This window comes from Protomyctophum bolini (assembly GCF_963924005.1).
Source record: "Protomyctophum bolini genome assembly, chromosome: 17".
Classification (NCBI taxonomy): domain Eukaryota; kingdom Metazoa; phylum Chordata; class Actinopteri; order Myctophiformes; family Myctophidae; genus Protomyctophum; species Protomyctophum bolini.
The window spans coordinates 25,005,361-25,031,539 of NC_137878.1; the positions used below are offsets into that span (position 1 = coordinate 25,005,361).

Below are 26,179 nucleotides of genomic sequence, written 5' to 3' on the forward strand. Positions count from 1 at the left end.
TTTGGCAACTCACTCACTGTTACCTGCTCCGACTTGAAAGTCCAGTTTCACCAGGAAGAATCGTAGAGGAAGCAAAATATGTCACAGGAGACAGACAAGTAAGTGATCAAGCCAGCGGAAAGGATCTTTGATGGTTTACACTTGCGTGGAATACTTTTCGAGTGGAGTCTTTTTTTTCCTCCCCTCCTCCGGTATAAAAATAACTGTAAAGGTTGCCTTTATCTCGTATAATTAAATGGTCACAAGCTAAGATAAAACAGCACTGTTAAAAGATTCATTCACGCTTGTTTTGGGGGGATTTTGACACATTCAATGATTGTATTAGGACTGGTTTAATAGTTGGCTTTGCTGTGGATTCCGTCTGAGCAGAATTCGCCATTTTTGACTGATGGAAATCATGGAATTGGCTAGTTTATGTCGCCTGCAGATGTCTTGACTCTTTATTGATTGATATCATTCATTTTTTTATTCCCACTTTAAACGAATTAACGGCATGCCATTTCATTTTTCCCCGTAGACATGATCTACCTACTTGTACATGTTTGGATAGCTTATTAGCCTATTCTGTTTAAACTATTTGAACGACTAAATATCGTTTATTGAAAGCAGTTATATTATAAATTATACACGTGGGACTATCCTGGGAAGGGAAGGCCTAACGTATACCCATTGGCATGTTACCGGTAATTTTCAGTGTCTTGATTATTTCTCAGAAAAAGCACATTAATTGTTATAGCCTTCCCTTGGTTTAATTGTTACATCATCTTCAGGCTACTAACTGGATTGGGGACAAGATTTCACGAAATGTATAATCTGAGAACAGAAAATTACTTTTTGATGACGGAACTGTTATTACTCTCAATTGTCAGACTTGCCTAAACCTAATTACCCCAAATAACCTCATGGTCTCCCATAGTGACAATAATGAAAATATTATTGACATTTAATAATAATAATAATAATAATAATAATAATAATGGTGAAATGACAGTTGTGCTATTGAACCCTATATTGTGACACATGTATGACGTTACCTCATTGCCCAGAGGAGAACAGGTGCACAACTGCACATCCACTCCCTATTATGGCAAACAATGGCAACATTTAGTGAAAACCCTACAAGGACTAATTTTTTGTGCTTTTGTTCAAACAATCTGTGTGACTTAAACTGGCATATTAGTGTCCTGTATGTCTGTCATCTCCATACTCCACTTTCCAGATGTGTAATTGCTGTAGTTAATTAATTGAAGACAGACTTTTGGGAGTGGACAAAATAATGCTACAGCGATGGTGGGGCTGAGAGGGGAGGGGGGTGGATGTGTGCAACTAGTTCAAATGGGATGCCATGCCCCCATATTGAACAGTTCACTTGTGATATTCTATTGTGTAGTGATATAGGGCTGTGACAATTATGACATTTTAGTTGACATTGTCATACAAATAATTCAGATTAATGATTTAATTGAGTTTCCAAAGCACTTTACAATGTATTTCACATTGACGCACGTACGACTGATGGCAGACATGCGTCATTCCTGTGAAACTATATGGCATACTATCAACATGATATCACATATTAGAATCAGCGCTACGTCCGGCCGGGGGAAACTCTCCCCTGTCAGGTGAAAAGAAGCAGCTTGGCCTCCTCATGCATAGAAGGAAGCATGAGGTCAGTCCGATGCTGCCCCCCCCCCCCCCCAGGTTGCCAGAGGAAGTGTAGCGCCCAGGATTACATTAGATAATTGACACTGGGTGAAAAAATGGGTTACAAAATAGTAGGCTATAATTACATAATAATGACAGGAGATATAAAGGCAAATAATAAAACAGAGCCTCTAAAAGCAGGAACACTTTACATGCCATTACAATAGTGAAAAATGATATAAGCCTCTCTATATCACGATATCGATAAATGTTGGTCAAGCTCTTTCTACAGTATGTTCTCTCTACTATAATAGAGAATGGAAGATAAAGATAACGATTTTTGTGTTATCGTTGTGCCTCTTTAGTTTTTCCCAAGCTGTTAATAAAGTATTCAATCAATCAATGTTCCAATTTGTTTCAACGACAGAAACACAATTTAATCGTTAATCGCAGTTATTTGAGCGACAATTAATTGTCAAGTATAAAATGTCACAATCGTGACAGGCTCAGCCCTATAGTTCATAAAACTGCAGTACATCTGTTTAACGTTGATTTACAGTAGGCAACAGGTGAAGGGAAGCTGAGTGGGGCATATGAATGTTTCACACAGTAACAGTTGATTTGAAAGACCAAACTGAATTTGTTTGTAATTTGAACATGTCAAGGAAATTCACTTCTAACCATGATTAGGATGAATAGAAGGGTGTGTGTGTGTGTGTGTGTGTGTGTGTGTGTGTGTGTGTGTGTGTGTGTGTGTGTGTGTGTGTGTGTGTGTGTGTGTGTGTGTGTGTGTCTGTTGTTAAAAGGTTCCAACATCTTGGGATGCCCAAAAAGGCTGGAAAAGTATTGTGGTGTCTCCGCTATAATTGGCAGCCGTCATATATGGCGGAGATGCTGTTACTTATACCCATAGAGTACTGAGTGACATGCCTGTTGTACCATGAAAACACATGCCACGATTTTGTAAGTGTTACTCTTAATACACCTATAACATTTGTGTCCTTGCATTGCATCTCCTTTGTGTGGACATAAATGGTTAAAATGTGTGTGTGCGTGCGTGTGTGCGTGCGTGTGTGTGTGTGTGTGTGACAAGCAACTTTGACTTTCTGCTCTGTCTAGGCTCACTTAAGTCCAGATCATAGGCCAGTTTAACAAACGCTGTTGTCACAACAACACTTAGTTTGAACACACAGACCCAAAGAAAAGGTCTGACTGTGTCAACTCCTAGCAAAGAAACACACACTCGCACGCACGCGCACACACGCACATACACACACACATGATCCCCTTCTATTCATCCTAATCATGGTTAGAAGTGAATTTCCTTGAACATGTTCAAATTACGTTACACACACACACACACACACACACACACACACACACACACACACACACACACACACACACACACACACACACACTACACATGTTTAGTACAGTTTGCCTTCGCCATGGAAGATGAATCTCTGTAGTTGGGTTTGTGTTATATATCATGTTAGTTTGGCATTTCAATTCGTCTTATATTTACTAATTCCACTTTTCATCTGAATATATAGTGTAAGTAGTCAGCAAAAGCATTTCTAGCGGCGGGGGCTGAAGTGCACACCTGTTTGTGTGTTTGTGTTTGCGTGCGTCTCGTGCGTACAATAGATGCATATATGCGTGTATGTGTATATGTATATGTATATGTATATGTATATCTCTGCTGTCGGGAAGAAACCACCTAACTCTAAAATGTTCATTTTTCAGGAAATGAAAAATATACAAAACCTTATATTTTGAAAACAGAGCAATACTGCCTCATCAAAGTTGGTGTTGTTTGTCAATTACTTGCATGAGAGGGGGAGAGGTGGTGGAGCTAGCTGCTTTATAGCAGACAGTTTGAGAGGGGGAGAGGTGGTGGAGTTAGTTGCTTTAGCAGACAGTTTGAGAGGGGGAGAGGTGGTGGAGTTAGTTGCTTTAGCAGACAGTTTGAGGGTCCAATTTTCTTACTACTTTACATTGGTTCAATATTTTTGAAACAGCACACAGACATGAAGGGTGTTCAATAGCACTGATTCATGCCCAAAACAATGATCAAAAACTGGAAATGGAGTTAGGAGGTTTCCTACCGACAGCAACTAATTATGCTCATGTGTGTATTGTTGTGCGTGTATGTTTCAGTAAACGCCTGGTGGTGGTGGTTCCAAATGAAAACCGTATTGTTGTGCCTGTGTGTGTTTCAGTAAACGCCTGGTGGTGGTGGTTCCAAATGAAAACCGTATTGTTGTGCGTGTGTGTGTTTCAGTAAACGCCTGGTGGTGGTGGTTCCAAATGAGAACTCATACCCCGCGGTGCGGCGAGCCGCGTACACCAGTGAGGATGAGGCATGGCGGTCGTACCTGGAGAACCCACTGACCGCTGCCACCAAGGCCATGATGAGCATCAACGGTGACGAGGACAGCGCCAACGCCCTGGGCCTGCTCTACGAGTACTATAAGGTCAGGAGCAGTGTTTTCGTCGACTAAAACCAAGACGGAAAATGTTCGTCGACTACCTTTTTTCACTGACGAAAACGAAATAGAAACTAAATGAAAACTAAGCCACGATGACTAAAACTAAGGCTAAATATAGTAATATACTGACAATTTCGTCAACAAATAAAAACTAGACTAAAATGTTAGGAAGGGACTAGTGGACAAGAGATCCAGTATAATTCATTTTACACTTGGTTGCATGCTGAAAATAGACGATCTACAAGCTCTTTTCAGCAAGTGTAAAATCAGTCATTACAATGACATCAAGGCCCACCAAAATACACTTTAGTTGACTAAATCAACTGTAGATTTAGTTGACTAAAATCTTATGATATTTAGTCGACTAAAACTAGACTAACTCCAAGACATTCCAGGTGACTAAAATGTGACTAAAACTAAATAAAGTTTCATTCCAAAGACTATGACTAAAATAAAATAGAATTTGCTGGCAAAATCATCACTGCTCAATTCCAGTGGTGGAAAAAAGTACTCGCATGTTTTACTTTTTACGTAAGTAAAAGTATCAATACTGCAATGTAGAAGTACTCTGATACAAGCCCGGATTTCAAAACTTGTACTTAAAGAAAAGTACAAAAGTATTGGTGTCAAAATGTACTTAAAGTAGAAGTACTCAATATGCGGAACGTTCCTTTCACAAGTTTTCGAATGTATAAAGATCTTTTGAAAATAGCAGATCTACAAGCTCACAATGTGTCGCACCGCGACGCATTGTCGATCGGATATTTTCGCCCGTACAGGCATATGCAAAGGCTAAACTTATGTAACTTAGATAGCACTTTATGTGGACTTAGATAGCATTTTATGCAGACTTATAGCATTCTATGTAGACAGCACTAGAATAGCATTTCATGTAGACATAGCACTTTAAAGTATATATGCATAGTTCCATTATATAGACATTAACTTTGTCGATCGATTTGTTTTGCCTGCGTGAAATACTGACAGAGAAATTCCCGTAGTTTGGTCCCATGAAAAGGTCTGATCCCCATATATGCCACAATTATTACATAATCTCCCAATCACATATTTGCGATGATCACAATTATACCATAATTTATAAATGTATATGTTAGGAAATGTTTCTTATACATTTTAAAACATAAAAAAAATAACAACCCATATCTCTATCCATATGTTATATCAATATTGCTATATGAGACTTGTCTGGTGTTTTGGATATCAAAATGATATGTGTGTAGTTTCTTCCTGGTTTTACAAGCTGCATTATACTTAACTGTTTGCTTTTAGCCTGTTAGTTATTTTATGGGCATAACTGATGAGTAATGGTGGAAAATATTATTGTGTAAATATTTAGTCATCATCCCCACAATTTGTATATTGAGGTAACCAATAATACTTTGGTCTACTACAATACAATATTAACAACCAATCAGGAACAAGTATTTTCCCTGAATCAGTTCATCTCAATATTTACTGCATGTGCATTTCTTCCACCATAGTAAATGCTGCATTCATGGTTTGGAAAGGGCAGTTGTTTTACAGATGGGTAAAAGGGCAGGGGCTTGATGTCTATGTGTGCCCGACTACCCTGTCTATTGTTAATAGATGCAGTATCTTGTGCCCTTTTCACTTTCGGTTGATGTCATTTCAATGTTTCTAACAACATTTCTTGCATTACTTCATTTCAGGTTCCTAAAGAAAAGAGATTGTTGCCGGTGGTTGCCAAAGTGGTTGAAATTACAGAGGAGACGGAAAAAAGGTTGGTACTGAATGTTCAAAGGCTGACATCAACGCGATATCAACAGCAACAGATGGGATTCACGGATACATTTGATGTGCTTGTGTGTATATATGGCCATCAGTAGGTCTACAGCATATGAGAATGCATTATCATCTGTTTAGCATCGTCAGATTAATCTCAGATTAAGAGCAGGAATTAGGATCTATGATGCTCTATGACGTGGGACAATGTACACGTGCAAGACCATGTGTTTCATTTAAGACAGACAGACAGACAGACAGACAGACAGACAGACAGACAGACAGACAGACAGACAGACACACAGACACACACACAGACAGACAGACACACAGACAGACAGACAGACACACAGACAGACACACAGACAGACAGACAGACAGACAGACAGACAGACAGACAGACAGACAGACAGACAGACAGACAGACAGACAGACAGACACACAGACAGACAGACACACAGACAGACAGACAGACACACAGACACACAGACAGACAGACAGACGCATTAAACACTAGATTTTAAGATAATATTGAGGTACAATAATCAGATGTTCCAGTATACAAGACAGCAAAATGACAAGTGTTGGTGTGGCGTACGGTATGCGTATGCCGTCAGTGAATATTGTTTCAATTCAAGCACTGTTTTTGAGCATGTGAAGATAACATCAGCTGTATTGGATTCTTTGGAATTATTTGCACAGTATCGGCCACCTGAGCCATACAGAGTTACAAAAAATGAGGCTGGTAATAATCCTATACGGTATAACTATGTTCGGATGAAAACCTGATATCTCAAAAGTGGCGGCCTCTCAGGATTAAAAAAAAGAAAATAATCATATTCTCTTACATGGTGTTAAAGCCTTTGTGAATTCATATAATGGTTTAATAAACGGCTTCCACTAGTTTGTTCACCTTGCTTAATAATACATAAACGTTTAACCAGGCATCCCTATTTTTGTGGGCATGTCAAAAGAATACGACTATTTGTAGTACGAGGAATTATAAATTGGTCTTAAGTGGTGAATTCAAGAGCAACATTAAACATTCCAAACACCAGAAAGCCCTTGCTTCCTTGTCACACACTGTATGTCATATTTACTGTAGTCTTAGAACCTCTGGTCTTTCCACCACAGATCTCCGTTGGTAACGAACCACAGCAGCCAGAGTGACGTGGTGGAGACGACGGTGGACAACCGTGTCCAGGTCCTCAAGTCTCTCCCCGTCAACCTGTCGCTCAACACGGAGAACGCAGAGGCCAACAAGCGCAGCGAGACGTTCCACTCGGCGGGGGACGGAGGAGGAGGGCCGCCGCCCCCCGTGGCCGTGGTCAAAGCCGAGGTGTACGCGCCCGTGTTCATGGGTGGTGGGCTTCACTACAGGGTGGACACGGAGGAGCAGCAGCCGCCGGCGCGGGTGGTCTACGAGCCCGTAGGTCCGTACGAGGTGACCACCGTCAGTCACACGGGCGGCTACGTGGGGGAGGAGGACCAGCCCAGTCCACCTGACAGCCCCTACGAAGAGGAGAGCGATGGGGTGAGAGAGAAGGCCAGAGGTCACCGTGGTGGTGTTGGTGTGACCCTGAAGTGATCTTTAGTCTAACACTTCTAACCTCAGTGTCCCACCTTGAGAATAGCTGATCTATAAACTCCCCCCCCTCTCCCCATGCGTTGCGGATGCGACTCAATGGGACCGTGTAGATCGCCTAATTCTGAAGCCGATTACGGGCTTTTCTACATAATGTTCCTGTGTTGTTCAGGGTTCTTTCAGCACATGTTGCTGAGAGAACCCTGATAATATCCTTGTTTGGTGCCTTAACCGGCCACGTAAGTCGATCAACAGAATCTTTAGTCATTTTATTTTGTGATTTTGCTTTGCTTTGTTTTGTGCACATACGTACACTTGTATGTGGGAATGTGTGAAAACACACACACACAGATAGAGCCATTTGTAGATGCTTTTGGTTTGCTAGAAATCTACAAATTGGTCCAGAGAGGTAATCCATTCAGGTCTGTGTATTTCCCTGATAATTTTAATATTGTGATGAAACTGTCATTCCTGAAATACTGGTGCATTTGCATTGTTGTCTCAGTTCCTCTTTGACTAAATTAATTTGTTGTGTGTGTGTGTGTGTGTGTGTGTGTGTGTGTGTGTGTGTGTGTGTGTGTGTGTGTGTGTGTGTGTGTGTGCGTGCGTGTTCACAGCGGAAGTATCACACACCTTCCTCTATGGCCACGGATGGCTTCTTATTCCACCAGGAAGGACTGTAAGTGAAACCTCTGATCAATACGTTGTCCGTCTGAAAATAGACCAATCTACAAGCCAACGATGCTAGCTTGCACATCAGTTGTTTTTCTCCAGACTTAAGAGTTACACCCAAAGCCTATAACTAAAGCCAATTACACATAATGTACTGTTACTTTTCAGAATTTAAGCAAAAGTAGCAGATCTACTAAGCTCGAACGTTTCAAGCAAGTGTTGCTTTACCTTCAGCATATCATTGTGTGTGTGTGTGTGTGTGTGTGTGTGTGTGTGTGTGTGTGTTACAGTGACAGTTTCCAGTATACACTTGATGCCACTCGCTCACTGCGTCAGAAGCAGGGCGAGGGACCAATGACCTACCTGAACAAAGGTCAGTTCTACGCTGTGACACTCAACGAGCTGAGCGCCAACAAACGCCTGCGTCACCCCATCAGCAAAGTTCGGGTGAGTGTGGAGGGAAGGTCAAATATGATTTTCATTAGTAAGTACTTTGTGACTTTGTTTTGAAAGTCCTTTGTTAATATTGTTATTATGTATACGTATATGATCTGTGGCCTAACTGACGCAAGGCCTTGTGGGGTTTGATCTCTAACCCAGCAGGGTTAAGGTTTCTGGTGTCAGGGCTGTTATTTGTACTAAACCTAACCAAACAGTTAAGTTTAAAGCTTGCCAATTGGATGCTGCATTTTATATAGGCTGTCAGGCAGCCTGGCAGAGCTTTTCCAGCTCACAAGACAGTGACACTGCATTGCTACGCGTTATGCCTGGCAGTGGTTCATGCTTGCTTTATACTCTGTTGTATGACAATGTTGCGTGCCAAAAATGATTTACAAGGTATTGTTGGTGTGCCACATTGTCCTATGATGACCAATAAATCAGGGGGAATGCGATAGTCAGACGTACCAATAGTCGTGGCCGGTTAAGCCAGCCGGACAGCGTGCCACGGGTTCGACTCCCGAGCATGAAGGCCGCTGCCGCGCGTCACTCCCCATCTCTCTCCCCCTTTCCTGTCTGTCTACTGTGCCCTATCAATAAAGGCATAAAAAAGCCCCAAAAACAAATCCGACATATGTGGCCGGTTAAAGGCCTATTCATACTCCAGTTTTAGGTGATAAGGTGACCACCAAAACCTACAACATGACGTTACGCTGTGGTGGTAAGAGACGGGTTAGGTTAGGGTTTGGGGTATAGGATGTCGGGACTATTGCGTGTCAGACTGTCGGGACGTCGGACCAAAGATATGCACCCCTATAAATCAGGCTTTAGTTTACACCTGTACTCACAGCGAAACAATAGGATCCAGCATAAAAGCTCTCACAGTCCCGCTTTAGCGGACTTTGGTTTATTGGCCCACGGTCACATTTAAAGTGTCTTGATTTGCTCTTTCCTTGACCAGAGTGTGATCATGGTGGTGTTCAGTGAAGACAAGAACCGAGATGAGCAGCTGAAGTACTGGAAGTACTGGCACTCGCGACAGCACACAGCCAAGCAGAGGGTTCTAGACATCGGTAAGATACGGTACCACTGCACCTTTTCTGGTTGAGAATACTGTACATGCTGTACATGTCTGCCGATAGTTGGTTCATTTATTCGCTGCGTCCTAAAATGAATTATTGGCACTTTGGTTAGACATACTTTTTTAAATTTAATTTAGATGATTCTGCCGTGTGCGAAGCATCCTCTTGCACGGTGAAGACATACATACCTACCTACCTCACATGATGTGCTGCTCTTTCCTTTTATTAATAAGAATACGGTCAATAATAATAATAATGGCTTCCAATTGGATCTAAGAATTGGAGGTTTATATTTTGAAATGTTATAATATAATTAAAAGAAAATCCCATTTTAAAACATTTGTGAAAAATGATGTGTGGAGGTATTTCCTTGGCTTACTGACAATGTACACAAGACAATCGGCGCTGAACAGTCCAGTCCAAATTAGCCCTGGACAGACAGGAAGACAGACCCGTTTGTATACATCGTCTTACTAGAGTACTCTACACTACAGCAGCTGGGCTGGCATTATATCAATATTTATTCTATCATTGTAATCGTGTACTGTACTGTACTGTACTGTACTGTACTGTACTGTACTCTCAGGCCCAGACCATGCATTGAGTAATCACTGAAGCAAGCACGAGAGTCTAAAGACAACATAAATAAATCAGTTTGCCAATTAAATTAAACAGTGAATGAGCTGAGCTTATAAACATGGCATGACTAAACTATGCATTCACCCAAAGTATTCTTAATCTACAGCCAGCAAACAGCCCCGCCCCCATCATCCTCAGGGCAGACAGGAGATTGGTTCCTTTACGCATGCACACGCACGCGCGCACACACACACACACACACACACACACACACACACACACACACACACACACACACCTGATTCAACCTAATAACACAGACACACACACAACATAAATCTCTTAATCTCATTGACACTGCCTTTGAGATTGTGTAAAAAAAAATATCTCCAAATCTTTAAATTGATGTTTTGATGTGTTACACTTTAGTGCTACTGGTGCAAGAAAACCTGCAGCTTTGCATATTTCTTTTCATGCCTTTTAAACGTCAAACCACGTCTTCGTTTGACCTTGAAAGATACAAGAGTTTAACTTTTAGTAAAGAAAAGTGTGTGTGTGTTTTGAATTTAACCAATAGCACGTAACAACAGTGAATTCTGCAGCGTCTCCCTCAAACTGTAGGTTTTCTATATTCGGTAAATATTCGGCATCACGTTTTTGTTTTTCAAAGCTTGGGGGGGGGGGTGCTTTGTTTTCCCAAAGCTTTCCGTCGGCGAAATTTAATTTTAACGTAGCTGTTCTGTACAAAGCTTGCCAATTGGATGCTGTTCTGTACAAACTCTTACACACACCGCGGTGTGTGTAAGGAGTTTGTTCTTCTGCCTCGCCTCGCGGTGTGTGTGTGTAAGGAGTTTGTACATGACAAGCTGGGGCCTGCTCACCAGGCAGCGTCTCCTGGTATGTGGGAGACCTGGGAGAGGGAGACACACACACACACACACGTATACACACACATGGCTTGTCGGGACAGAGAAAGGAATGCTCGCCACACGGTTCCTTGGTTGGTCATGGTCTGTTTGATGTCATTCTGACCCATACAGTATGTTTTTATATCGTCTCTGTCAGGTGGAAACCTTGTATGTCCTGGACCTACACAGTGTGTTCCAATGGATCCATTTGTACCGTAGATATTATTCATTACCGCTTCATTAGGTTAAATATTTATAAAACCAACAATAAAGACTAAACTCTTTTTCACTGTCAAACGGTGTTGATTTCGTCGACTAAAACTAAGACAAAAAATGTTAGGAAGGGACTAGTGGACAAGAGATCCAGTAGAAGTCATTTTACAATTAGTTGCATGCTGAAAATAGCCGATCTACAAGCTCACAACGCGTCAGTCTTTCAGGAAGGAGAGAATACACAATACAGTTCCAGGGATATATCAGCTGCCGTATCTGGGGTTATCTTGGGTTATCTTGGTCAGTTCGGCTTCCAAGATTTGTATGCGCGCGCATGTGTGTATGTACAGTGTATGTCCACAATAAAATTGTGGACAAAATTGGTTTCCTCAATTATATTTGACGTTTCATAAGGCTAGCTAGGGTCTGTCTGTCTGTCTGTCTGTCCGTCCACATTCCCTCTCTCCCCCATGCCAGAGTAGCGTACCTGGATGCAGGACTGTAACCCGACACGGCTCAGAAAGGGATTTGAATAGCAGTAGAGGGGGGGGGGGGGGGTGATGGCCTGGGGCAGTGTCACAGAATGGGATCATTTGAATGGCCTTATTTAACGGGGAAACAAACTGACATGGCATGTGGCCGCGTCTGACAAAACCAGGAACTATCTGGGTGGGAATGGCGGTTGGATTGATGAGGGTAACATGCTCTTAACCGCTGCCAGCCTAGTCTCGCGTAGCCAGACAACTATTCCAAAATCTCCGAATGCTGTATAGAGTCTGGAACTACACCTCCCGAAATACGAGTAAGGAAGCTGCCATTTCCGTTCACGAAAATATATTTTAAAATATCTTTAGAGCTTATTTATTTATTTCCTTTTCTGATAAGCAACAAGCTATATATGCTTAGATGATTTCTATTTATATTAGGATAAATGTGAGTGACTGTAAAGACGAAACGGAAGTGGGGAGGAGGCTCCACTTCCGCTTTATAGTTTACTCACGACAGCTCTTCCGTTGCTGCAATGTATGATGGAAGCATTTGGAAATTGCGAGAGGCAACAGTCTGGTAACGCGAGACTACTGCCAACCAAGTGTTTTGGAGGCAAAATGTTTTTATCCACATACCCTGGCCTGAAGAAGGCAGTTGTCTGCCGGAACATTGGTTTCTCATTCTCTGTGTCCTAATAAATAATCGGCACTTTGGCTATCAGTGTCCTTTGTCTTTTTAAGACTATAAGCTTTTTAGATTGTTCTGCCGTGGGCCGGCAGTGGCACCACTACTAAGACAGGTGTGCGTATAGCATCCTCCAGCACAGTGTTAACAAGGCCGTAAACAGATTTACCTGACGGCGTGCCGCGGGTTCGACTCCCGATCCCGACGGCCTTTGCCGTGTCGCCCCCCATCTCTCTCCCCATAACATTTCCTGTACTATCATCCTATATCAATAAAGGCAGAAAAAGACAAAAAGAAACATCTTCAAAAATAATCTATCCCGAAAACGCGAATTAAACAATGAAAATGTAAGCTGTTCTACATCAATTAACTTGTGAATTTCCCCCCCTCAACAATTAATTTATTTCCATGTGAGAACATTCTCAAATGACATCCCATTACATTAAAATGCTGTACGTGGTTCCATTCTCTGTGTAGTAGTTCGATAGGTCAACAACATAGCCGGTGTCTGAGCTCACCTATCTGCCATTTAATATGGCTGCGCTCACAGTCAGAGCGACTCCCGCGTTTCCTCCTGTTACCTTTGAAGCTCACGGCCGTGTTTGTCCAAGCAGATAAGGTCTGATCTAATAAAACTGAAGTGTGCCATTTGATCGCTTATCAGGACAATAATAGCTACCCGGCAAAGAGTTCTGCCATTTTACTCTGTGCCTCCTTGTCATTTATCCGTTTCTGGGGGTTTCTTACCTCCTAGAGGCCGGGCCGTCTAGGACAGTGGTTCCCAAAGTGGTGTTCAGGGACCCCCAGGGGTCCTTGAGGGAGTTCCAGGGGGTCCCCAGCTAAATGATAGTTTGGAACCAAATCCGACCCTTATGGGTACAAATGGAACCAAACGGGTCCATTTGATTCCATTTCTACACTCTCAGAGTTAAATTAACATTGATTTTACAATATAAATTGGGGGTCCCAGAGATAGAAATGCCATTTAATGGGGGGTCTGTAGACTAATATGCATGTCAACCTGGGGGTCCTTGAAATGAAACGGGTTGAGAATCACTGCTAGAGCCGTATAAATGTTCTCTTATGGGGGTCACTGGCATATCTCTTCAAATGGGGGGGTCTGTGGGCTAATTAATTGGTCCTTGGCATGAAAAAGTCTGGGAACAACTGGTCTAGGAGAGGGTCTGTTCGAGGCTAGTCTTGCAAACCACTAACTCCAATCAGTGCTACATTTCTTGTGCTTACTGCCACTAGGCCAATAAAGTAAATCCCTGAATACTTTTCAAGTACTTTTCGTGAGCTTGTAAATGAGATATTTTCAAATAGGCAATGTATTTAGGGTCCCTATAAGGAGTAAGGACGATTTAAAAAAAATCTTCTAAATACAAACAGTTTTCTGAAAAACCTTTCTGTCAGTAGTGTTCAACTTCTTTCACGTCAAGGACCCCCAGTATTATCTGTATTTGGCCCCCATCTGAAAATATGTTGTTCCAGGGACTCCCCAGAAGCAAAGATTTGAGTTAAAAACGTTCACTGTGATGTATATTTAAAGATTTGAGCCACATTTTCACGATTTTTCAAAAATAGCAGACCTACTAGTCCTATGAGCTTGTAGATCTGCTATTTTTCATTAGCTAGTTAGTAGACCCTGTCGTGATATTTACGCGCACGTGTGTGTGTGATTTACAGCTGATTACAAGGAGAGCTTCAACACCATCAGCAACATTGAGGAGATTGCCTACAACGCCATCTCCTTCACATGGGATGTCAATGAAGAGGCAAAGGTAATGTCACATTTAAATATGCTAATATTCACACACACACACACACACACACACCATGCCTCTATGTTTGATCACGTCATGGCGTGGCGTGCTGAGCTGGGACTCTCCAGTAGAAAAGGGTAAATCAACATCTGGAAGAGCCCGGATAGCTCAGTCGGTAGAGCATCAGACTTTTAATCTGAGGGTCCAGGGTTCAAGTCCCTGTTCGGGCGACAGTGTTTTCTTTCATGGACAGATGATATGAAGCTGAGCGGGTAGAAAGGCTACTGGTTCTTTCATGGACAGATGAAGCTGAGAGGGTAGAAAGGCTACTGGTTCTTTCATGGACAGATGAAGCTGAGAGGGTAGAAAGGCTACTGGTTCGGCCCCCAGTTCGGCTCACCCAATCTGTGTCGAAGTGTACCTTTGACACTTAACTCGGGATCCTAATAAAATCAATAAACACCATAACTGCACCGTCCATAACCTACAAATGTACCGTATCTATGTTAATGTATATTAATGGCATCCACTGCTCCTAATACCGGTAGTTAGGATGAGTAAATGCAGACGACAAACTCTGTATACAGAGTATTGCAAATCTACAGTAGGTAGCAAATACCCCAACAACTAAAAAGGAAAGACATGCCCTTCCAGCACCCCCTATAGGTCATGCTGCTTCTTACACTGACTGTCCAACAACCATCCTTAGAACTGTCTGTATAATAAACTGTGTCATGAGCAAAACCAAGACACGTGCTTGTTACAGTTTAAGCCATTTAGACCTGAGGACGATTCTACAAATGCCTTCTAAATCCTTGAGAGTTCAGACTCAGAGTCCAGCACCACAGAGCAGGGCACAGTAGACCCACTTCAACTAAATGAACTGAAATGTTTATAAGAATTGGCACGGCGGCCCAACAGTTCCAAGTACAAGCACTATTTAAGGCCATAAAACATAACATTCTTACAGGCAATACTGTACTGTACTGTAGCCTACCTGTTAATGTTGTTGGGCAGCTGTTGTTGATGATGATTTTGATGAGCCAGAATGAGACTTCTAGCCTACATTGAACTACTCACCTAATGCTGTGGAGGTTCCATGTTTAACTTACATACAAAGTGTGTACATTGTTTAAGTCACAGATGCATGCTTTTCATATTCGATAATATATGAACTTTGGCTAAAAGCTTATGTTTAATCCACGTGGGTTCTTGTTTACTACTTCTTCTTCTTCTGTCAGGTTTAATGGCGGTTGGCAACTTAAATGGTGCATTACTGCCACCTACTAAACTGAGTGTGGAACTTTCCACACATAGCTTCAAGTTCTCAGAGTCAGTGCAACTATATACAGTCAGTGCCCCCACCCAATATGTCCCCTTCACACATTATACATGTCCATTTACGATGACTCGGCGCAAATTCTTGTTTACTATTTAGACTGTTAGACTAGCTTGCCTAACAACATGACACCTTGTCATGGAAGCTTGGCTACAACCGAAACAGACTTCCTATTCCTCTTCAAAATAAGAGCCACTTGTCATGTTCGTCCTTCGCAGCAAATATGGCGGATGAGGCCAGCCTACTTACAGGACGTAGACATTCGTGACACCCTGAGATAATGCTTTGACTGGGCCCTGCTGTGCCAAGAGGCAGGGCTTGCAAAGAGCGACCAAGTCCATGTCTGTGACTGCGTGATTGTGATAATCTGACAGCTGGAAGGCCGGCCGGGCCACTGGAGTCCTGGGCCGGGGAACGGCCGTAGGCCTAATGCTCCCCCTGACGGACCGCCCCTGGTTTAACATGCACCTGTTGTTCCAGACTCAAGATTACACACATCATCACTCCTGGATTGACACTCACTAATATTTCTGTTCAATTAGATTCAATTCAATTTGATTCAATTTTTAGTTTTTATTTCAGTTTGGGCAACTTCACAGAATTATAACTCTTACAGAGTTACAGAATTATAATATTCTTACAATTGCTTTTTTTTTTACTCAACCTCAGCTGTTTCACACAATATATACCGGTACTCATACACACAAACAACTTCGTATACATTTACAAATATTCTAACCTCAATTTTGATCTCAGTACTAGTTCAGCATGGCCATGCTTACCAAGTTCTCTTTTGACTTGCCTTGACACTTATTATGGGAGTCCCATATTACACGGTGAATGAGTCACCTGTAGACACACACAGCTTTTATGTGTCTGTTACATGCCGTTTTAGCAGCTAAACGTCCATTAGACAGAGCTGACAGTCAGCCTTTTGAAACCACAGATGTACTTCTTACACTTGTTTGTGCTTCATGTCCGCCGTGAAGCAGCACACACTCCTTTGTGGCCACTCCTTAAAAAAACGGAGCCCTGTCCTGTTGCTGTTTAGTCTCTCTATAGAGGAGAGGCCCCCCCAGGGGCCAACACAAACCAATCCCCAATCCACACCCTCTGTTGTTTGTTTTGCCCTCATTTCTGTGTGTGTGTGTGTGTGTGTGTGTGTGTGTGTGTGTGTGTGTGTGTGTGTGTGTGTGTGTGTGTGTGTGTGTGTGTGTGTGTGTGTGCGCGCGCGCGTGCGTGTTTGTTCCTTATTTGACTCTTTCATTTGTATTAGTGTTCTAGGGAGACAAAGAGGCTGCTAGAGAAAACCCAAAGCACAGTTCTCCAGGCTAATATTGACTCTACCTCCCCTCCTCTCTCTCTCTCTCTCTGTAGTGGGTCATAAAGCCGGCCCATTGAGCTTGAATACACCTGTTGTTCTCCATGGATGTATTTTAGGTGATGGTGATATAGCTGCAGGCGTATCTCTCCCAGGTTGTGCGTTCTCTTTTGTGCGTTCTCTGCTCCTGCAATTATGTCTGAATAGCTAAGCCAATGTTGTTTCATCAGCAGCCATGATGACCTTTAAAGGCCCTGTTTATTTATCATCTACTGTTATAATTTGTAGTAAGGGACAACAGAAGTGCAGCTGGCACTGTATGATAAAATTAAGTTATTGTTTTTTTTTTTTGTCAGGTGATTCTGGGAATGTAAACAGGGAAGTACGGCCCAACTTGTTCAGATATACAATGCATGGGGTTTTCCAGGCAAGTGCACTTAGCTTGGTCTTTAATAATGATACTATAATGATAAAGCTATGGTCTTTGTGTTAAGCACTGTACTGACATGTTCTTCATGAAGGGGTCCGTCTGGTTTTCTGGTTTTCCGGTGGAAACGAAATCCCCTTTTGGCCAAAAAGTACCGTTTATACGTGTGGTGGGGGGCTTAGAGTGCTTCCACTAATGAAAGTAGACTTTCTAATGACACAACCCGCCTTTGTTTTGGTGAGTAGCAAAAACGTTATTTTTATTTACGCTAAAGACGAGAGACTGGTCTGCATTCATGCAAGCGGCGGAAGTGGAGAGTAACAGCTCTAAATGCAACACATTAGAGCTATGGACCAGAGCTACCACGGGTGGTACTTGAGCCCCCCTCTGTTGGTACACAGGGGAGTCGCCCCCCAAAAAAGGAGAAAAAAGATACAAATTAAATTAAATGAATGAAATATTTATATTATTACAGGTAGTTCTTTTGACCAAGCAATTGGTTGAAATAGGCTCTCCAGCGGTGCTGAAATGAGCATGACAGCATACCTAGCCGTTGAGAACGGACTAATCACATTAGAAATATCATCAGTTGTGCTGATTAGTGATTAGAGCAGCAGCATTATTGGCTTAGGAATGGAACAAAAAGGGGAGGTCTACGCTCCTGTAACATCAGTGGTACTTGGAGAGCCAAATATCTTCTGAGGTGGTACTTCAGTATAAAAAGGTTGGGAACCACTGAGATAGACGTCCCAATAATTGACATTACTAACCCTGACCATGAGCGCACGCTGAAGCCAATTAAGGGTGAGTCTTAACCGGCCGCGTATGTTCAGACTAACGTGTGCCGTGCGGGCAGGGGCAGATTTAATGGCTTTGCTTTGAGGCCCTGAGGAAAAGGCTATGTGAGACAATGGTGACTACTATGTCATGTTTAGAGTCGTCTTTGCGGTCGTCAGTAGTGGTGCGTGCAGATGTAGGACATGCAGGCTGCTTCGCAAAAAGTAAGCTGCAGTATTTAGTTGGCTGCATGCCTCCAGTGAGATACAGTATGCCAATATTTTTTAATGTTTCTTGCTTCAAAACCAACAAGAATCCCCCCCCCCCCCCCCCCCCCCCCCCCCCCTTCCCTGAGCTTGTATTCTAATCTTTCATTAAAGAGCATGACAAATGGACAAAATAAAAACACAGTGTAAACAGTGGATACCCTTGGATGTGGTTTTCCCCATGGCTGCTGCAGGAATGTTTTTTTTTTATGTCTGATGTTAATGATCAACTACTGCCAATTGCAATGTCATGGATTGTGTAAAAGAATACATTAATATTCCTCAACAAAGCCACAGGCCAGTGGTTCACAAACTTTTTCATGTCAAGGACCCCCAAATTGACACCAATTAGCCTGCGGACCCCCATGTGAAAAGATATGCCAGGGACCCCCATACGAGACAGTTTTTACGACTAGCCGTGATTCTCAACCCGTTAAATTTCAAGGGCAACCAGTTTGACGTGCATTAGTCTACAGACCCCCTTTTAATGGCATTTCTATCTCTGGGACCCCCAATTTATATTGTAAAATCAATGTTATTTTAACTCTGAGAGTGTACAAATGGAACCAAATGGACCCATTAGGTCCATTTTTACACTACAAATACAGTTACAAATCCCATATTTTATTTTATGACCTTACAAGCCAGCCCTATAGTTATACAAAAAATCTTCTGTTGACCATGTCCTCCTATTAAACTAACAGTCAGGATGGATGTATCAGTGCTGAATGGTTACTGTGATGTTACTGTGTGTGTAAGGTGGTGTACTGTATAGTAAACATCTTCCCTCGTTTCCTCCTCCTCCCTCTCCTCTCCTCTCCTCTCCTCTCCTCTCCTCTCCTCTCCTCTCCTCTCCTCTCCTCTCCCGGTCAGATCTTCATTACGGTGAACTGCCTGAGCACGGACTTCTCGTCTCAGAAGGGAGTGAAGGGTCTTCCTCTGATGATTCAGATCGACACCTACAGCTACAACAACCGCAGCAACAAGCCACTCCACAGGGCCTACTCACAGATCAAGGTCTTCTGTGACAAGGTGAGCCGCAATGCTGGGAAATTAAACCCATTCTGGACCCCTTTGTGTTTTAAGCAATATATTATACTGCACCGAGTGCTACGAGCTTGTAGATCTGCTATTTTTTTTAAATCGTGAATATATTCTTTCAGAGCTGACGTTTTTAACTCAAATATTTGCAATTTTGAGATTGGGGGCCGCGGCCAAATACAGATAATTCTGGGGCTCCTTGACATAGTAGTTTGAGAACGACTGGCATAGAAACACGGGGGTTTTCAGAAAACTGTCGTGATTTATAAGGCATTCGTAGAATCGTTCCTCAGGTCTAAATGGATTAACCAACCACGAGAAATCGTATTATGTTGCGTGATGCTCAAAAATAGTGCAAATTAGCCCATCTACAAGCTCAACGCATTGCATTGCACTGCAAGCTTGTAGATCAGCATTTTACATATTATCCAAAATAGGGACTGCCAGGTTGAAGTAATTGAAAATGCATTAGATATTTTTGAATTATTTGTATTTATTTATTTCTTTCCTTCATTACTTACCAGGGAAGTTCAGTTTCCATGTAACTGTGCCAGAGTTAGCTTATTTACTGAGCTTATTTCCAATGAGCTCAGTGTTGCATGTAAGCAGCTGGTTTACAAAATGTTAGTATAGCTGTAAAAAAGAAGAAAAAAAAGATTGTCAGAAGTGGGTGTGGGTTAACATTTATAAAACATGGTGCATTCCGTCTACTAAACGGGATGGTAATTAAGGTATACTCTACAGCTGAGGTATTGACTCTTCTCCTGGCAGTTTGTCTCCCTCCAGTGGTTTTACCTGCACATTGTACCACACACACACACACACACACACACACACACACACACACACACACACACACACACACACCTGACTTGGACTCAAGGGGGTGGAGCCTCTTCCTTGCATAGTCCCCAGAGAATAGGCATCTAGCTGCTCTTCATTTGGGGTTTTAAATATCTGGATGTATTGTAGACTGTGATTAAACAATGGACACCACCTGGTGGCCAAATAAACTGATCACAAATCTCGTAATGTTGAAACAGTTTTAGAAGCCACTTTTTACCACACACACACACACACACACACACACACACACACACACACACACACACACCTCAGTCAGCAAACTTTTTTTTATCATCAATTAAATTGATTAGATCAACTATTGTGCCAATACATCGTTTTATTTAAAAAGCTCTCTTATGTCACTTTCTGTTAGCAGGTAGAAAAGAGGAATGACTTACTAGTTTGGGGGAGTTCTTCTAAATCCTGACAGTTTTCTGAAACTAAAGTCTTGCCGGCTTTGTCAAGACAGTTTATTTATAAAACAGACTTATTTCACTTTGTGTCCTTTTCAGGGAGCGGAGAGGAAGATCAGAGACGAGGAAAGGAAACAATTCCGCAAGAAGACAAAAGGTTGGAGAAAACTGCATGCGTATAATACAATAAAACTAAACATATTTCTGTTCAAGAAAGACCTCCACAATAGTGTTACAGGAACAGATGAGTGTTCTGGGTAATAATAAGCCACCCAGACTCTTCCACTCCTGAATAAATACTTGGAGCATTACAAATTAAGTGAGTTGCAAGCTCTTGCTTTTCTTCATGATCTGTTAGTTTAACAGTCTGGCTCAGCACCAAGATCGGAGGGTGTGCGCCGTTTTATTTCATTCTGAAAATTATGTGAGTGGACCATAATAGTTTATCCTCCTGCCATCTCTGGTGTTGTTGTGGCTCTTCTGTTATTATTATTATGGATGTTCGCAGACAAAATAAATCAACGTCCACAGGTTCAATGTCATTTTGGTTTGCATTTACCTACAAAGTGCAGTGAATGATACATTACAAACAGGCACATCTTCTCTTCCTCTTCCTCTTCCCTCTGTGCTGTGCTGTCTTTCTCTCTGTCTCAGCGGAGGCACACTGTCGCGCACGTTTTCGGCTGCGCACAGCAGCTGCTCACAGTTTTTAGACAGCTGGTGGATGCAAAAAAGCTCCACCTCCGCGCCCGACTGACGCGACGGACAGCTTCCCGGACGCGCTCTCCTCCGCGTCAGTCGGGCGCGGAGGTGGAGCTTCTTTTCCACCAGCTGTCTAAAAACTGTGCGCAGCCTAAAACGTGCGCGACAGTCTGCCTACACCCTCTGTCTGTCCACCAGGTGCATGCCCCTCCCCAATCACCCTGCAGGCCTACTTATGCTCTCTTTCAATCAATTAGGCCTGGGGAGGCGTGCCCTTGGTGTCCAATTTAAATTAACTAATAACCCATTAAACCAATGCCCCCAAATAATGCTAATAATAACTACAGTAACATAACAGTTGTGATGATAATAATAATGGACAGTGAGGATGGCTTCTACAGGTGTTATTTACCAAATCATAGCATGAACAAAAGAAAATATGTCTCAATATCTTAACGCTAGAAATGATCATATTCCACATTGTTCTGTATGATTTTTACATTCAGTGAAATTGTGGGTCTATTTGGTTACTGTTATACACTGTCAGAGTTCAATTTAGACTGAGGATTTAGTGGTGTTAGTGGTTCCAGTTTTTGTACACTGTGGGTACAAAGTGGGATTTAACTGCTTATTCTCATGTCAATTCTCTTCTTTGCCATTGTCTTATATTATTATATTATTATATATATTATAATATATAATATATTATATTGTCTTCTAGGGAAGGACGGCAGCGTGGCTGTGATAACAGCTCCCAAGAAGCCGGACACAACCTACTTTAAGACCATGGGCGACCTGGAGTCACAGCCGGTTCTGTTCATCCCCGACGTCCATTTTGGCAACCTGCAGAGGGCGGGACAGGTAGCGCCACACAACATGGTAGAGCAGTGGTTTTCAACCCTTTTCATATCAAGGCCCATTATTTTATTCAGCATCTGAGCCACAGTCGGACCACCATTTGATGAGATTTAGCCTCTCCGACCCAAGACTAAAGAATGTTTTGTCATCGTTGGATACAATTTTGCACAAATGGAACCAAATGTGCACTCTCAGAGTTACAGACCCATAAGGTCCCATTTGGTTCCAAACTATCATTTAGCTGGGGACCCCCTGGAACTGCCACAAGGACCCCCTGGGGGTCCCCGGACCCCACTTTGGGAACCACTGATATACGCTAATTGACCCAGCCTGTACTCAGAGGTGAGCTGTGGACAGTTCTGAAACCTGCTAGTGCAATTTACAAATGACATGTACGGATCGCAAGTTCATGGAAAGTAGCTGTACTTTCCATTATCTTGGGATCCGTACATTTTCTCTTCCTGGAACGTTATAGCACTCTGAAATAGAAGCCATTGACGTAACCAAATGTACCCTACCGTACACTCTCTGAGTTACTGTATCTGCATTCTGCAGTCAGTCAGTCAGTCTATTTGTACTAATTGTTTGAGTGACATTTTAAAATGGTTTCTACAAGTGCCCTGCTAGTATAAATTCCAACTTTAATACCCATTTTGAACAGGAACTTATTATACAGGAAAGTATTATGTTATGCTTTAGCTATTGAAAAATAGCAGATCTACAAGCCTCGTAGTGCGGCACTCGTTGTAGGTCTGCTATTTTTTTTTTATCGTGAAAATGTGGCACAAATCTTTGAATATATATTCTTTCAGAGCGAACATTTTTAACTAAAATCTTAGCTTCTGGGGGGGGGGGGGGGGGGGGGGGGTCCCTGGAACAACATATTTTCAGATGTGGGTCGGCGGCCAATTACATATAATCTTGGGGGTCCTTGACATGAAAATGTATAATAACGACTGACATAGAAACATAGGGTTTTTCAGAAAACTGTCCTCAGATCTAAATGGGTCAAAAAAAGTTTATGCCACAATATGTTTTCCTATATGTAGAATATTACTATGAACACACAGTAATGTACAATATAGTCATTCTTACCGTAGCCTACTGTATGTTTCAGGTGTTTGCCTACAACACGGAAGAGATCGAGCGAGAAGGGTGAGTGTACCTTACATTGCAAAATAAGCAGATGAACAAAACAATAAACAAAACGAAAAAAATGCAAATATGACACATATGGAAATATGGAAATGAATGGAAACAGACACAAAGACATCATCCTCATCACGAGAGTGGAATGCAAATAAAAGCATTATGGTCTCTCTCTGTGTGTGTGTGTGTGTGCGTGTGTGTGCGCGTGTGTGTGTGTGTGTGTGTGTGTGTGTGTTCTCAGGAGTGTGCTGGTTAAAAGAATGTTCCGGCCGGCGGATGAAGATCTGTGCCCCTCCCCTCATAAACAAATCAAAGAGGAGACCCATAAGAGAGGTATAGCTTCACAGTTGCAAAACATGCACACACACACACACACACACACACACACACACACACACACACACACACACACACACACACACACACACACACACACACACGCTTAATTATTTCATGTACAACCGAGGAATGCTAAGCAAAGGAATGTGAGCCTGACAAAAGGCCAAATAAATATTTCTGGCCAAATAATCCACTTCTCATGAATAATTGTAGTTGTGGCTCATGTGTTCATGTTCCAGACTCAGTACAAGCTCTCTCTCTCTCTCTCTCTCTCTCTCCAGTGCTGCTGTACGTAAGGAAGGAGACAGACGAGGTGTTCGATGCTCTGATGCTCAAGTCTCCCACCCTCAGAGGCCTGATTGACGCAGTGAGTAGTCACTACTAGTCAGCACAGGTATTTCTGTGTCAGAGGGTGAATTCAGGTGCACCAGTGAACCAGTGTAATACAGTATCCATATACCACAAAGAAATCTACAAAAATCACACCCATGTGAAGTGAGGGGTGCTCTTATCATCATAATACATCATCTCATTCTCGCCAATCACACTTTTGTCTTCCATGTTTGTGTTTACACACTTTTGTCTTCAATGTTTGTGTTTACACAAACCCTCAAAGCTGGACATGGGAGGGGCTAGCGCCCCTCAAAAAATAGCAGATTTACAAGCTCATAGCGTGGCACGAAGTGACGCACTATGAGCTTTTATATCTATATAAGTATAAAATAATGGTTAAAGTGGTTAAAATCCAAAATGGCACAGATGCTTTCCCGGTTTGAATGGGCTAAGGCTTAAGCAATGTTACACACGCTAAAAGTGTTCTCCTAGCCTGTGACAAATAAAGCCCTCTTTCACTTGTTTCTCTCACAGATATCAGAGAAATACGGCGTCCCCACAGAGAGAATAGCCAAAGTGTACAAGAAGAGTAAAAAAGGGTAAGTGGTGTATAGTTTGAGACACCTGAGAGTTACATTACATTACATTATATATCTTATAGTTCTCATCTTATTTTATTCAGGCAAGCGAGAAGGTTGTGTAAATTTGGGCTGCCCACACCACCATCCCTGTTCTGGGATTCTGGGAACATTTGGAGAAAAGATCAAATCTACAAGCTTACAATGTGCCGCAACGCCATGTGTTGTGAGCTTGTGAGCACGGCCGAAATGAAATGGCCCTATCCGTCAAAAAGCATGAGGGGTGGAGAATCCATTGCTGCTATTCCTTCCATTGTTTTTGAGCGGTGCCTCCACTCCATTAAGCAGCTACTGTATGAATGTGTGTCCCTATGTCCCTGTACGTGTTTGTCCGAGCACGGAAAGCTGCAACACGGTAACTGTCATTTCTCGACTGTTTTTCGGATGCGGGAAGGCTCGCCGGAACAGGGCCGGCCCCCTGGGCGTGTTCCTGGGGGTCTGGAATGTTCCGGGGCTGGACCCCCACGCGGTAAATGTAGTTCAACACAGGTGTGATTTTTAAAATGTTATACGTTTTTTATCATTATTATGATATCGGTTTTACTCACCATCTCTGTCGTCGTTGTGTCATCAGGATCCTGGTGAACATGGACGACAACATCATCGAGCACTACTCCAACGAAGACACGTTTATCCTCAACATCGAGAGCTACGCCGACGCCTACAAGGTCACACTCACAGAGATCTGATTGGCTCGTTGGCTGACCCCACTAGACGCCTACAAGGGTCACACAGACAGTGTAAGCACACCTACGATTCCATACGCGGCCAAAAGCCGCTGTCTGCTGGCGTCTCTTCCGGGTGTCTCGTCCGGGCTTCCAGCGGCTTTTGGCTGTGCATGGAAGCTTAGGTGTGCCCCAGAGTGTTACAGAGATCTGACTGCTCGTTGGCTGACCGCACAAAGGAAAGTTTTTGCCATGTCATTTTCTCAACCTACCCTGTTCGTATATGGACACATACTATACCAAAGGGAACTATGACTGGTCGGCTTTGTTCTGTTTCACTTTTGGACTGTGTGCAACAAGTTCCAAGGCTTGTCGGCTACAGTTAAGTATGGAAATGGCGATTTTCCCTGCAAATATTTGGTTGTATTTTAATCATCTTTAGCTTCTACAAATCAAGGTAATACTCGATTGAAATAACCTCCACAAGAGAAGACCAAAGGACTGTGAAATCTCATTGACTCAGATTCAAGAGACACACCAGCTGGCTGATATCAAGGAGACTGTGAACGATTGGCCGATGAGCTGAGTGACATTTATTCTGGTGTTCCTGTGTGGCTCCTCCTACATATCTATATGGATAATATGTATGTTGTGAAAAAAAAACTGTTACAATATTGTCCAGCATCTTATGTCATTATAACTGAATATTGGACTGTAGCAGAGAGAAATTATAAGACATAGGAAGG

At 42.5% G+C, this 26,179-nt stretch overlaps 1 protein-coding gene across 2 annotated transcripts; it reads left to right on the forward strand.

Moving 5' to 3' along the window:
* Positions 1-26,155, forward strand: grhl2b (grainyhead-like transcription factor 2b). Of its 2 annotated transcripts, none has more exons than XM_080787762.1 (16): positions 1-98; positions 3,932-4,124; positions 5,831-5,901; positions 7,038-7,437; positions 8,106-8,167; positions 8,451-8,607; positions 9,560-9,671; positions 14,243-14,337; positions 19,323-19,481; positions 20,849-20,906; positions 22,173-22,330; positions 23,427-23,464; positions 23,700-23,791; positions 24,079-24,164; positions 24,665-24,729; positions 25,343-26,155. In XM_080787762.1, the coding sequence occupies exons 1-16, from the start codon at positions 79-81 to the stop codon at positions 25,455-25,457; spliced, it is 1,881 nt and encodes a 626-aa protein (XP_080643888.1). In that variant the 5' UTR covers positions 1-78; the 3' UTR covers positions 25,458-26,155. The 2 variants fall into 2 exon arrangements, with proteins under 2 accessions (XP_080643888.1, XP_080643889.1); XM_080787763.1 differs by having other exon boundaries at positions 22,173-22,312.
* Positions 26,156-26,179: the final 24 nt, after the last annotated feature.